The sequence below is a fragment of the Prionailurus bengalensis genome, chromosome D3, assembly GCF_016509475.1.
Source record: "Prionailurus bengalensis isolate Pbe53 chromosome D3, Fcat_Pben_1.1_paternal_pri, whole genome shotgun sequence".
Taxonomy (NCBI): domain Eukaryota; kingdom Metazoa; phylum Chordata; class Mammalia; order Carnivora; family Felidae; genus Prionailurus; species Prionailurus bengalensis.
The window spans coordinates 70,128,784-70,142,950 of NC_057356.1; the positions used below are offsets into that span (position 1 = coordinate 70,128,784).

The 14,167-nt window shown below is 51.7% G+C and overlaps 1 protein-coding gene across 2 annotated transcripts in view; it reads left to right on the forward strand.

Moving 5' to 3' along the window:
• MAPK4 (mitogen-activated protein kinase 4) overlaps window positions 1-10,685 on the forward strand; it is a 152,189-nt gene extending 141,504 nt beyond the window's left edge. For both annotated transcript variants that reach the window (XM_043558845.1, XM_043558847.1), the window contains exons 5-6: window positions 5,067-5,268; window positions 8,021-10,685. In XM_043558845.1, the coding sequence (XP_043414780.1) occupies window positions 5,067-5,268; window positions 8,021-8,717 (899 nt within the window). In that variant the 3' untranslated portion in view covers window positions 8,718-10,685. The remainder of the gene's footprint in view (window positions 1-5,066; window positions 5,269-8,020) is intronic.
• Window positions 10,686-14,167: the final 3,482 nt, after the last annotated feature.

The following is a 14,167-nucleotide window of genomic DNA, read 5'->3' on the forward strand; positions in this document are numbered from 1 at the left end:
AACATACAGTGTATACAGTGTGCTCTTGGCTTCGGGTGTAGATTCCCATGATTCATCGCTTACATACACCCAGTGCTCATCCCAGCAAGTGCCCTCCTCAGGTGCCCACCACCCATTTCCCCTCTCCCCTACACCCCTCCCCTCACTCATCAACCCTGAGTGTGTTCTGTGTATTTAAGAATCTCTTATGATTTGCCTCCCTCTCTGTTTGAAACTATGTTTTCCCCTTCTCTTGCCCCATGATGTTCTGTAAAGTTTCTCAAGTTCCACATATGAGTGAAAACATAGGATATCTGTCTTTGTCTGACTTATTTCACTTAGCATGATACCCTCCAGTTCCATCCACGTTGTTGCAAATGGCAGGATTTCATTCTTAGAGAATGTGAGTTTTATGAGCTTGAGACCCAGACCCAGACTCAATTCCCAATTCCATCAGTGAGTAGCTGTTTGGCTTTGAGCAAGTTTCTTAACTTCTCTGCATCTCAGTTTCCTTAACTATAGAATGGGTATAGTGATATGCATCACATAGGGTCATCATGATGAGTAAGTAAAATAGAATTTGTAAAGCCCTGGGCATAGGACAGTTACTCATCAACTTAAATGTTAACATTATCACCAGGCCTCATACTTGCTAGAGGCTTCCTTAGGAGACCCTTCTATTAGGTAGGATACAGGTTCAGCCAATTGTAAGAGAGACCCAAATTCTTAATGATTTAAATAAGATTCATTTCTTTTTTAAGAAAAATGAAGTTAAGGGGTATCTGGCTGGCTCAGTCAGTGGAGTGTGCAACTCCTGATCTCCCGGTTGTGAGTACGAGCCCCACATGGGTATAGAGATTACTTAAAATTAAATATTTAAAGAAAAGAAAAGTAAAAGGAAGTTACAAAGTTTATTTCTCTCTTATATAATAATCTAAAAGCAAACAGTCCAGGCCCAACATGCTGAGCCTGCTATACAAAGTCACCCAGGGGCCTAAGCACCTTCTATCTTATTATTCTGCCCTCTTACCACCTGGAGGAAAGTAGGGAAGGAGGGCGGGTCCCCTTGCCCTTAAGGTCGTGGGCCAGAATTTGTACACCTCACCGTCACTCTTGTTTTGTTGGCCAGAACTTAGTCCCACAGCCCTACCTTGCTGCAGTGGAGGCTATAAAATGGATATTTATTCTGTGCCACTTTGTGTCCTTATTACAAATTAGACCATCAGGAAAGCACTAACAATGTCTTTCAGAAATGTCCTTGGCCATGATCCCCATTCAATCATAAGCTGCCTCAGTTTTCCCTTCATTAAAGGAGAAGAGGGATCATTTGATTCACCACAAACTAAGACTCAGCCCATGTATATTTACTTTGACTCCTAGGCCCCTGTAGAAATCCCACCACAAGACAAGAGGTGCGTTTACCTCTCGGGAATTCTGGGTCAGGGACGTGTCCCCCATGTCCACATACATAGCAGCCCCTTGGGGACTTGGCTCTCAGAGTGGTGGGCTTTGTCTTGGCAAAATCAGAGTTGGTCCTGGAGAGATAAAGCTCCTCACTGTCACTGTCATCAGCAGCATCCACTGACGTTTATTAAGCCACCAGAGTGCTAGGGATGGGAGTTCAGAGACACAAGAGGTGGTCTCGCTGGGAAAACCAGGAACACCTGCCAGAGATGAGAACAAAGACTAAGGAACACATCCGAAGGGGCCGGCGGGACCAGGTATTTGGGGAGAGGAAGGGAGCCACCACGCACCGAGAGGGACAGAGAAGCTGGACAAAGGGACGTGGTAAGGGCTCACATCGGCTGGACGAGTCACAGACCCGGCGGTAGGAAGTAAAGCTGGAGAGGTGAGAAGGACTGAGAGGCTGAGGAGTTTGGACTCGATCCTGTAGCCAAACAGGTGTGCACTAAAGCTAGGCTGGCCCCACCCTCCCAACGTGCCAAAACTCAACTCCAAACAAAATTCTCTTGCCTGCCTCTGGCCGTGAAGAGGTCTCCAACTGATCTCTGGCTTTAGGAAGAGATGTCACTGGTACGAAATACCAGCAAGAGAAAGGGCGTCAGGCCCCCCTGCCCCGAAGAGCACTTGGTGACCCGCAGTCACTCTGTCTCCTGTACATTTGAGGCCCCGCAGGCCTGGGAAGAAGCAGGGGTATCTCTCTGGCTGTAGCCCCCAGAGGCTCAAAGGACAGTCTAGGTGACTCTGTCCCTCAGCATCTGACACAGCCATCTAGCCACAGGCGTGGGACAAGGGAGACAGTCCCTGAGACTGTATCGGGGCATCAGTTTTGAGCTCCATTTACTATAAGAAGTAATTATGTCATAGAGGTGCCTGGGTGGCTCGGGCAGTTTAAGCATCTGACTTCAGCTCAGGTCACGATTTCATGGTTTGTGAGTTTGAGCCCCGCATCAGCCCCGCATCAGGCTCTATGCTGACAGCTCCGAGCCTGGAGCCTGCTTCAGATTCTGCGTCTTCCTCTCTCTCTGTACCTTCCCTGCTCACTTTGTCTCTCTCTAAAAAATAAACATTGAAAAAAATTTTTTAAATAAAAAAGTATATCATAAGTGACAAATGTGAAGAAATCTAATATCAAAACAAGTTAAAGGAGTGCTCTGGCTGAAGCAGAATTGGGGACCTCAGGGCCCTGCTGACCTGCCTCTCAGTCTCCAGAGCTGCCCCTGAGAATCCTTCTGGAACCCCTGGGGCTCTGGGAAGTCCAGTTTGGAGTCTACTGGGCCACAGGAATGTGACAAAATTGTACAGAAGTCTCATATTAGAAATGCCTTCAAAACATGTGGGGAGATTGAGCCCAGAGGAGAGAAGTTGGGGGGGGGGGTGGGTAGGGTTTCTATGCTGAGGCAAAACTAACACTGTGGCAGATAAACCTGGAACCTCCCAAGTGATCCTGCTAGCAGTGTATGCATGGCTCATCTCAAGTCCGGACAGAGTGGGGGAGCCTGGGGCTCTGCCCAGGACCCAGGCTGTCAGAAAGGTGTCGCCATCTTTAACACGCAGCTTTCAAGGTCCCCCTGGACACCCACTTTTGGTCGAAGCCAGGGGAAGAGAGAGCAGAGGCTCTTGCAAGAGATCTTTATGCATGTGGCCTGAAAGTGGGGTATACACGTCACTTCCACGCCCCCAAAGGCCCCCATCACACAACCACATCAAACTGCAGGGGATGCTGGGAGATGTGGGCCAGCGTGTGCCAGATGGAGTGGGGGGGCTTGCACAGGACCCGGCTGCTGCTGCCTTGAATTGTGAGGGAACCAATCATGGGGAAGAGAGAACATGCCGACACATGGGAACCACAGAGGGCAGAGCTAGGCTTAGGGGCGGAGGTTAAAGGGGGGCAGCTTTGGGTGAGATATAAGGAGGCTCTAATATTTGGGCTTCCAGAAGTGTGTGGGCACATGCTAGAAGACGAGCTATCAGGGAGGAAAGAGGAGACTGATTCTTCGTAGAGTCCGTGGAGTGGCCCTTTCCAGCTTCAGGGTTTGCTGGGTGCTTATCAGTAACAGTGGTGATGGTGATGAAGCCTGCCTCTGGTTAGAGCTTCAACTCTCTCCTCTCCTTGTCAGAAGGTCCAGAGTAATAGGTCGGGCCCAGAGAGGGAGGCGGCCCCAAGAGGGAGAGACTTGCCCCGCCTGGAGCCAGGCAGTACCAGAGCGGGGCTGTGTGCTGCGGTGCCTGATTCTTCCCAGAATCTGTGACGCTCTCTCAGGTCTGGCAGCCCCGACCCAGAAGCACGCCCTGAACCCCAGAGCACTTGGCGGTGATCAGGGTTGCTGTTGCATTACAGATCTTTCCGTCTAGGGTTACAAAGAAGTGCCGTGTCCTCCTGGGAAGCCAGTGACCTTCTGAATCCGTCAGTTTCCTGAATCATTGGTGAATCTTCCTGCAAAGAGACCCAGGGCTGGAGTGAGGGGCAGGGTCGTGGTGCTGGCTGAGGTCCTTGAGCTCAGCTGCATTTCTCCCTTACCGCAAGGGCGGTAACACGATTAGCCAAGTCATGATTTAAGTGGGGCCTCCAGCACCCAGAGGTAATGCAAACCTCCAGAGAGGTAGACCTTGCCCTGAGATAACCCAGAGCAGAGCCCACAGGGCACATGGCTGGCCCCACCCCCGCTTGGGAGAAAGGACACCAGTACCTGAGTGCAGAGCTGATGCTTGGCCGGTGCACACCCACACACACACACACACACACACCCGACTGGCGGCCGGTATCTCGATGTACTTTCATGCTGTTTGGCAACGAGCCACTCCCCAAGGCTTCTGAGTGTCCCTGCCTATCCAGGTTCCAGCTGCCTCGGATCTCCCCTTGATCTAGTCCCTAGTCCCCAGAAGGGCTGCAGCCTGGTGGCTAAATATTTTTCATATCAAGCCTGCCTGCCCTTGTTTGTCAAACCTCCAGGGGCAATATGTCATAGAAGGACTAGACTCAGGAGCCCTGGTCCTGTCCCACCTGCCACACTTTCTCAGTGACCTTTCTCAGTGGAGGCTTGTCACTGCTGGCACCTGGGAGCCACAGGCTCCTCTGTCCACTCCAGCAGCATGCAACCCCCACCACATGGGAGTGGGCGTAGAGATACCTCAGCTCCCCCCGACACCACAAGTGGAGCCACCTCTGAAGTGTGTCCCACGCTGTCTCCTAGAGGATCCCTCCCACAGGGGAACCGAGCCCCAGGTGACCACAGGAGGAACCTGCTCAAGGGCACACCTTGTCGGGGCTTCTTTCCCACTCCCCTACCAGGGCTTCCGGGATCACTATCACTGAACTACCTACATCCCCACCCCTGTCTCTGGAGAAATCCACCCTAAGGCAGAGTTCTCGCCCCAGGCCTTCTCTAACCAGCAGTGACTTTAGGAAGTCACTTTACCCCTCTGGGCCTCTGTTGATTCATTTGTGAAGTCAAAAATCAGTCTCTGCTCTGAATTTGTCACTGGATCGTGGTGAGGATCACAAGAAAGAAAATGGCTAAAAACCTTTTTACAAAGGGGAAAGTACAAAACAAATGTCAGAGAAGAGTCGCATTCTCTGCGGGCAGGCAATGAGTGACCTTCGTGTCCTGTTTTGCTCCCCACAGCCATTGACTTTCTAGAGAAGATCCTGACCTTTAACCCCATGGATCGCCTAACAGCAGAGATGGGGCTGCAGCATCCCTACATGAGCCCATACTCGTGCCCTGAGGACGAGCCCACCTCACAGCACCCCTTCCGCATCGAAGATGAGATCGACGACATCCTGCTGATGGCCGCCAACCAGAGCCAGCTCTCCAACTGGGACAGGTGCAGTTCCAGAGGCCTCCAGCCCTGAAGTCTAGAATCCACGCTCTTATACTCCCATTTCGGTTTGGCCCCCATGATGCGCCATGACCTTTCCCTCTGTCTCCCAAGCTCTAGAGCCCACGGGTGCTTTCTCCAACTTAGCCTCCTGCCCTTCTCTCCTGTCCCCAGGTGTTCCCAGTAGATGAGCATGTGTGGGTCTGGGACCTTCCTTGGTGCAATACAGCCTCCACCCCTTCCCCCCCCCCCCCCCCCCCGGGTATACTGGACACAGGGCTCCATACAGTGTTCTGCAAGCATTTAAGGAGCACCCATCACTGGAGCTCACTTCTAGCGGAATGGGAATCTGCCCTAGCAAAGTAGGCTGCACCAGTGCACGGCAGGGCAACCATGGAAAACTTACTACTACACAACACTTTCGCGTGGCTCACATTATTTGCACCTCCTGACAATGCCATGAAGGGACGTGCCATTATTATTAGTGCCCACTGACATATGATGAAGTGACAGCCCAGAGAGGTTAGAGATGAACGTCTTGCCACACAGCTAATAGCTACCTCGTGTGGGGCCTCCTTGGTCTGCCTCTGGGTCAACACTGCTGAGCCATCACAGGACTCCTTCCTGCCAAATTGGGCTCACCCTCAGAATCCTCCCCAACATCGTGTGCCCGGAAGTCACCACCAGTGAGTGATTCAGAGGAGGGTAGAACACACACATTTTTAACAATCTCTGTGCAGGCATGTTATGGTTTGTTAGGTCCCTTCCTGTTCTGACGTGGGCTCAGGCAGCTAAACATTGGGGCATCACCATCTGGTAATCCTGGGAGGGAGAGCCGAGAGCTGCTCAGTTTAGAAATAGAAGTCGAGGGCTTGCTTAGCAGCTAGGACTCCGAGGGGCCCTAAGTGGGAGCCCCGCTGCTGTGGGAATGTGACAGCTAGTTACATAAGTGACAGATGAGCTAGTTTTCCTTTTCTGTCATTTGACAGATGATCGGTTTCAGGTTAAGAAGGCACCGAGGGAGGGCCAGGGCAATGTTGCTATTTTGGGACAGGTTTGTTGGTTTGTTGTCGTGGATTGTTGTTATCAAGAGTTGCCAGCAAATAGAGATTAATGAAGACTCTTCCGACCGCTACCCCCCATGCTAGTCCCGCCCTTCACTGTGGTCCCTCAGCCCCTCCCCCTCCACTCCACAGCCTGTGAGGGCCCAGAGGGGCGCATCCCATGCTTCTCATGGCTGTGCTGCAGGGTTTCTCTGGCCACTGCCCACCAACTCGGACCATTTCTAGACCTGACACACTTCTGCTCCTAACTTGCCCCTAACACCCGCCTGAGGGAGAGGCGCCAATCAATGGCAGACTCCTTCCTGCAGGCCCTCCTGCTTTGTGCAGATGGCTTAACCTTTAAACACCAGCGTCCTCATCTGTAAGGCAGGGTGATAATACCAACTCCACAGAGTCGCCGTGAAGGCTTCAGAGAACCAAGGTTTGGCCCCTGGTGTGTAGCAGCCAAGGATAAGGGTCTTCACAAGCTCTTCCTCCTAGAGATCTCTGCAATTTCCAGGCCCCTTGTGCGAGGAGGCAGTGTTGTGTTCACCTCTGGGAGCGACTCCTGCCCTAATGGCGTTGCTGGGAGGGCGGGCGGGCCGTACCGGAGCCTTCCTGTGCCTCACAAACCACATCGTGTGGACTGCTGCCATGCGTCTGCCCCTTCGCGGCCAAATCTGCCCATCCTCAGTGCGTTGGGTTTGAGCACTGGGCATCCTGTACCGTGAGCAGCTGGCCGCTGCCTCCTCTGGGCTCTCTCCCTCCACATTGTTCTGCATGGAGTACCTGGCAGGGGAAGGAGAGGGCCCGGCCTGCACACCGCCCTTCTTTTGCTCTCGGCCAGCTGACTTTGCTCGCTCTCCGTGGCTGCAGGGCAGTTGACAGAAGGCAGTATTCCAACACCTTTGACCTCTCCTGAGGGTGTCTATGATCTTTCCACAGATCCCATCTGCACTGCACGGATGCAGGGTGCTGTGGGGCATCCAACCAGATCCACTGGGGCGAGAGTTCTTAGTCCTGGCTGTACCTCAGAATCGCCTGGGGACATGTTAAAACCATGCTGATGCCCCCCTTCCCCCCACTAGACTTACTGAGTCGGAAATGGGGGTGTGGGGTGATTCTAATCTGAGCCGGGGCTGAGAAGCACTCATGAGGGCCCTGCTACTCAAAGTGTGGTCCCTGGACCAGCAGCATCAGCATCACCTGGGAGCTTATTAGAACCACAGACTCTCAGGCCCCGCCTCAGAGCTACTGAATCAAGAGCTGCAATTTAATAAGGTCCCCAGGTGATCTGTGTGCACCTGTGTGCATCTGTCAGCATGTGAGGAGCACCGCACAGGTGGATGCACTTGCAAATAGATTCCATGAGGACGGGGAATTTCTTGTTTTGTTCACTGCTGTGTCTGGCAGTGCCAGTGCCTGGCAGGTGGTAAGGTGCTCCAGAAATACCTGTAGGGTATTGAATGTATACGGAAGAATACAAGGGTTAAGCCAAACAATCAGCCCCTCCACCTGAACCCTGGAGGCTCACCATTACCTTGTCCCATCACTTTCCTACCTCGGGAGGTGGGGGTCACAAGACTCGAGGGACAGGGAAGGAATGGAAAGGCCGCCTGTGGGTGGCAGACCGGGATGAGGGGGCTGGCTCCCTCCAGGAAGCCAACTCACCCGAGGTTGGACAATCACCATTCTGTCCGTCTGAACCTTTGCAGGTACCCTGTGAGCCTGTCATCGGACCTGGAGTGGAGGCCGGACAGGTGTCAGGACGCCAGCGAGGTACAGCGCGACCCGCGCGCGGGCTCCGCGCCGCTGGCTGAGGACGTGCAGGTGGATCCGCGCAAGGACTCGCAGAGCAGCTCCGAGCGCTTTCTGGAGCGCTCGCACTCGTCCATGGAGCGCGCCTTCGAGGCCGACTGCGGCCGCTCCTGCGACTACAAAGTGGGCTCGCCGTCCTACCTGGATAAGCTGCTGTGGCGCGACAACAAGCCGCACCACTACTCGGAGCCCAAGCTCATTCTGGACCTGTCGCACTGGAAGCAGGCGGCCGGGGCGCCCCCCAGTGCCGCGGTGGCCGCAGACGCCGGGCCACGCGAAGACGAGCCGGCCAGCCTCTTCCTGGAGATCGCGCAGTGGGTCAAGAGCACGCAGGTGGGCCCCGAGCGCGCCAGCCCACCCCCCGACAGCCCCGAGCGCCGCCTGTCTGCCTCTCCACCGGGCCACCCCGCACCCATCGACGGGGGCGGGAGCCCCCAGTTCGACCTGGACGTGTTCATCTCCCGCGCCCTGAAGCTCTGCACCAACCCGGAGGACCTGCCAGACAATAAACTGGGTGACCTCAATGGTGGGTGCATCTCTGAGCACCCTGGCGATCTTGTGCAGACAGAGGCCTTCTCCAAAGAAAGGTGGTGAGGGGGAAAGGAGCTCCAGGCCCCCTAGAGGAGGCCCCCCCCGGGAAGCCGGGCTTGGCAGGAAGGGGTGCCTCCCTGGCACCTCCACTGCCCCTTCCAACCCTCTCTGCTGCCTTGGGGTTAGCAGAACACAGGAAGGATCCGAGGAGGGAGAAGAATGTCCATTTCTTAAACTGCCTTAATAACCAGCCTTTAACCTCTGGGAGCAGGTTTGAACAGGAGCCTAGTTTGGGGGTTGATCACTTTCCCAGCAAAGAGGGGGCCCTTCGTTTTATAAGTGGTGGTGTGTGGGGAAGAAAGGTGTCTTAAAGGGCAGTCGACAAGCCCTACCACCTGGCTGGGTTCCGAGGAATGTTGCTGCCGAGGAGTGTTGAAATGATCTGGCCTAACAGATGAAGGACAGTGAGGCCCAGAGACACCCAGTGATGTGGTTATGATTAGGGCCTAGTCTGTGTCAGGGCAAGCCTCGAAGCCCAGTCTTCAAGCCTTGAAGCCTAGGCCACTGTCTTCCTCGGCTGGGGTTCCCTCTGGCTTTCCAATCAGAAAACTTAGTCCAAGATGTTTCTTCCCTGCCCATTACCATCTGACCTATTCGAACGTTCATTCAGAGCAATGTTTCTTATATTCCAAAATTGGAAACTGAGCCAGTTTTACCCTAGTCACCAACCATATATTTTCTGGTTCCTCGAGGACTTAAATATTCCCATCTGCCATGCCCCTGTATTTGCCTCACCCCTGTGTGATCTAAAAACCTTGTTTCAGATCAGACCAGTTTGGGGTCTGTAGGTACGAGAACTCATCTTCCATGCCTGTGCTCACACCTCCTCCAGAACTCCCTATGCACTTTCCTGACACACGCACGGATGCAAGGTCACAGCCCCAGTTCCCAGAGGCTGTCATTCACAGGTGAGTTTGAAGACGAAAGTTCCACGAATCCCTCCAGCCACATACCCACCCACATACCCCGAACCCACCGGCAGACATATACAGAACTCCTCTCCCAGCCTACCCTGGAAACTCATGTTCTTGGCATGAATTGCTCATTTGGAGGAAACAAGGCAATGAGGTGCCTGCCATCGAGCGAATGTGTTAGGAGAGAAGATTTCACATGGGACCTATCATGTTTCATTAATACTGCCTTTGATTTTGATCATCCATTTAGCCTTGGCAAAGAGCAGGCCCTAAAGAAATGCAGGGAAAGCAAGTGGCCTTGGGGACAAGGAATCCAGAAAGGACGTGAAAGGCAACGTGCCAACAGCGGAGGTCCTCGGGAGTCGGGCACCAGCATAGAGACCCCGAGACACAGGAAGGGCTTCAAAGCAACCAGGCCACTCCTAGCGTAGGCCAGGATGCGTCTGGACGATGCCCACCCGGAGGTGTACTCCCACACGGGGCCTGGGGTGATGGTGTGCAGGCACAGCGAGCCCTCTGAGGAAGCCTAGTCCATTCCCTGGAATGCTCTGCCATTCCCACTACTGGTATTCTGCCTCCCCTCCAGGAACCCGCCCCCCAAAGTTACCCACAGGAAGTCTAGCCAGTCTGGAAGACTCCCCCGCATTGGCCTTGGTCTGTGCTCACCCTCACCTCAACAGCACCTTAAATCTATCAGCTAACTAGGAGTTGTACATTGAAACCTGCAACACGTTAGAAGCTTATATTTAAAAACAGAATTAATCACACTGACCAATTTTTAAATGGAAAAAATGTAAATACAAAGTGTTTGGGTTTCTTTCTTTCTGTTTTTTGTTTTTTTTTTTTTTGAAAGAAAAGGAAATATACACCACTTCTCATGTGCCATTTGTCCTCAGAGAGTGGCTTTACTTTTTTTGGTAAAGGAACAAGCTGCTGACCTTGACCAGGAGTTCATAATAATTGTTATTATAGAGGAATTGTTATAACTACTCATGTTTTAAAAATATCTATTAAACTTGATCAGGACGGGCCAAATAAAGTTTTATTGGAACACAGATTCCTTTATTCATTTATGTATTCTCTCATTCACTTATATATCATCTCATCCTGTCTTGGACAGTGGGTTGATTCACTGGAGCCCGGGTGGCTTCTTCCTGCATCCCCGAGGCCAAGGTTTTGAGGGGTTGCAGTCAGAGCGGAGGGGAGCAGAGAATCTATACAGATTGGTAGTCAAGGAAGTGATTCCAGAATCACCTGGCTCAGGCCTGGTGTCCATACTGTAGATTTCAAACCATATCTCAGAGTCAACTGCAATCCCCTGACCAAGGCTAAGCCTTTTGTCCAGTCACAAAGGTGCCAACATCATGAGATTTGGGGGAGTCAACACCCAAAAATACCTGCCCAAGCCACATTTCATAGATGCCTGAGAGTCCCCCAACTGAATTTCACCCCTTTATCATACCTGTGTCAGACATTAGCCCTGACCTCATTTGTTATTCAACAACTATAAAATAGACAATAGAGAGGTTTTTTTTTTTTTTAATGTTTATTTATTTTTGACAGAGAGAGAGAGGAGACAGAGCACGAATGGGAGAGGGGCAAAAGAGAGCTGGAGACACAGAATCCGAAGCAGGCTCCTGGCTCTGAGCTGTCAGCACAGAGCCCAATGCGGGGCTCGAACCCATGAACCATGAAATCATGACCTAAGCCAAGTCAGATGCTCAACCGACTGAGCCACCACAGCACCCTGACAACAGGGAGCATTTTTAGAATTTGTTTATTTCTGTTGATTTTTGACTTCCCTGAAAGGCCCTCGCATCAAAAGAACTTTCTATTGTTGAACTGCATTTGAGTCAAGAGGAGCAACCCTATTGAGGCTGTCGTGGGATTCTCTCCAAAACGTCAGTGGACACTAACCATCTCCTTGCAGGGTGGATGGGAGTGAAGAGAGCACACGGGGCCGGGCCAGAGTCCTGGTTGAAATTGTATATGAGCCTTGAGTCCCAATTTGAGGTGCTGGTAGAATGTGGGAAGTAGGGTTTGAGAAGCCCCAACAGTAAACAGCACCAAAGGAAAGAAAAACTAAGAGGAAAACAGACAACTGCAGTTTATCCTTGAACAACCCGGGTTTCAGCTGCACAGGTCTGCTTATATATGGATTTTTTACAGTGCAGGACTATATATCTATTGTCTCTTTCTTATGATTTTCTTTTTTTTTTTTTTTTATTAAAAAAATTTTTTTTCAACGTTTATTTACTTTTGGGACAGAGAGAGACAGAGCATGAACAGGGGAGGGGCAGAGAGAGAGGGAGACACAGAATCGGAAACAGGCTCCAGGCTCCGAGCCATCAGCCCAGAGCCCGACGCGGGGCTCGAACTCCCAGACCGAGAGATCGTGACCTGGCTGAAGTCGGACGCTCAAACGACTGCGCCACACAGGTGCCCCCTTATGATTTTCTTAATAACATTTTCTTTTCTCTAGCTTACTTTATTATAAGAATACAGTATATAATACATACAAAATACAGAATATGTGTTCATCGACTTTATGGTATGGGTGAGGCTTCTGGACAGTAGTTAACTTTTGGGGGAGACAATAGTCATATGCAGATTTTCAACTGTGTTGGGGGGTCAGTGCCTCTAAGACCCGTGCTCAAGGGTCAACTGGTCATCCATTCATTTGCATATTGTCTGACCCTGTCTCCTACAATGGTGTGCACAACACTTCTGACACTGAGTTTTCCACACCAGACGGTTCTCCAGTTCTCCGCACCCTGACGTTGGACATGACGTTCTGCCCCTGCAGATAGCTGCTGCTTAGCGTGGGGTCTGATCCGTATAGTGAGGAAAGGGGGGTGCGGCACTGGCTTCATTTCCTTCAGAAGCAAATCCCGAGACAAAAAAAAGTCAAGTGCAAGGAATTGGAGGGTGGGAGGAATGATCTCAGGAGACGCTGACAGAACGTTGGGGGAATGAGGGGGCAGGGAAGGGAGTCAGTAAAGGCACAGGCCACCACTGTGGGAAGGAGGAAGAATATGAATGACAGGCTTGTGGCTAAAAGCAAACCTCCTTTTTTTTTTTTTTTTTTTTTTTTTGGAGAGAGAGAGAGAGAGAGAGAGAGAGAAAACGAGTGGGGGAGGGGGTAGAAAGAGGGAGAGAGAGAATCCCAGGCAGGTTCCAAACTGTCAGTGCAGAGCCTGATGTGGAGTTCAAACTCACAAACTGAGATCATGACCTGAGCCGAGGTCGGACACTTAACCGACTGAGCCACCCAGGAGCCCCACAAGCCTCCTTTTCAACAATTGTTTCACCTTCTGTCTCCCAGAGCTACTAACAAGTGGACCATAAAAGGTTTACATCTTCTCCACTTTAATTCATGGGCCCAAAACTAAGAGCTTTAACAATTTTTTTTAATGTTTATTTATTTTGAGAGAGAGAAAGAGAGCGAGCGAGCAAGGGAGGGGCAGAGAAAGAGACAGAATCCAAAGCAGGCTCTAGGCTCTGAGCTATCAGCACAGAGCCCAACACAGGGCTCGAACTCACGAACTGTGAGATCGTGATGTGAGCCGAAGTTGGAGGTCTAACTGACTAAGCCACCCAGGCGCCCCTAAGATAGAGCTTTAAATGACTGAGAAATTCCTTTACAGAAACAAGGACATTGTGAGCCACGCTGAGTTGGTTAGTGCCGTTGGCATTTTATCAAAGTATGTGGGGGTTCCAACAGCCATGATGATTGGGCCATCACTAAATTGACTTGGTTCCCTCAAATCAACCCCTGAGACAGGGATTCTTCAGCAAGTGATTGGGGGGGGGGGAGGTGATGCCCTAGGAATAGGGGGAGTATGGGAAGCAGATCAAGGCTGAGGAAGAATGCTCAGCAAACACATGGTCCAGGTAGAGACCAGCTTCCACCCAGCCCCACAGAGCTCTCTGGAGCATGAATTGCACATGGAGTTAATCCCACCTTGAGAAAAAGTGGACAACCTTTGTGCCCCCATGTCAGCTAGTCACTGGTGGCCATTGGGGTGGGGTGGAGGAGCAGAGCCCATTCAGCCAAAGGCAGTTCTCCTAGGAGCGGCTGTGGCCACTTAGCCGCCAAAACGCACAGCCAGCTGGACAATGGGTACACTCACGTCATCTGCTGCAGGGGATCTGGCCAGGGTGCCATCTGCATTGCAGGACAGTGTGCTAGGCACCATGGGGGTTAAGAGATAGAAGGAAGACCTACCCCGCTGATTTTTGTGGTTTGGGTGGATAAATGGGGCATGTATGTAAAACGTCTGAGGTGGAAATAAGAGACCTTCTTAGTTGCCCACCTAACGAGCCCCCCATGGCCCACTTCCAGTCCTTTCATTATTAATTTCCTGCTGTCAACATTCCCCATACTTCTCCACCACTGCTCCCCACCACAGAGTCCTCAAACAACTGGGTTGGAGGGTCCCCAAGACCAACCTAGAAGGACTCACAGGACTCAGAAAAGCTGTCACACTCACAGTTATCGTTTATTACAGTGAAAAGATACAGATCAAGGGGCACCTG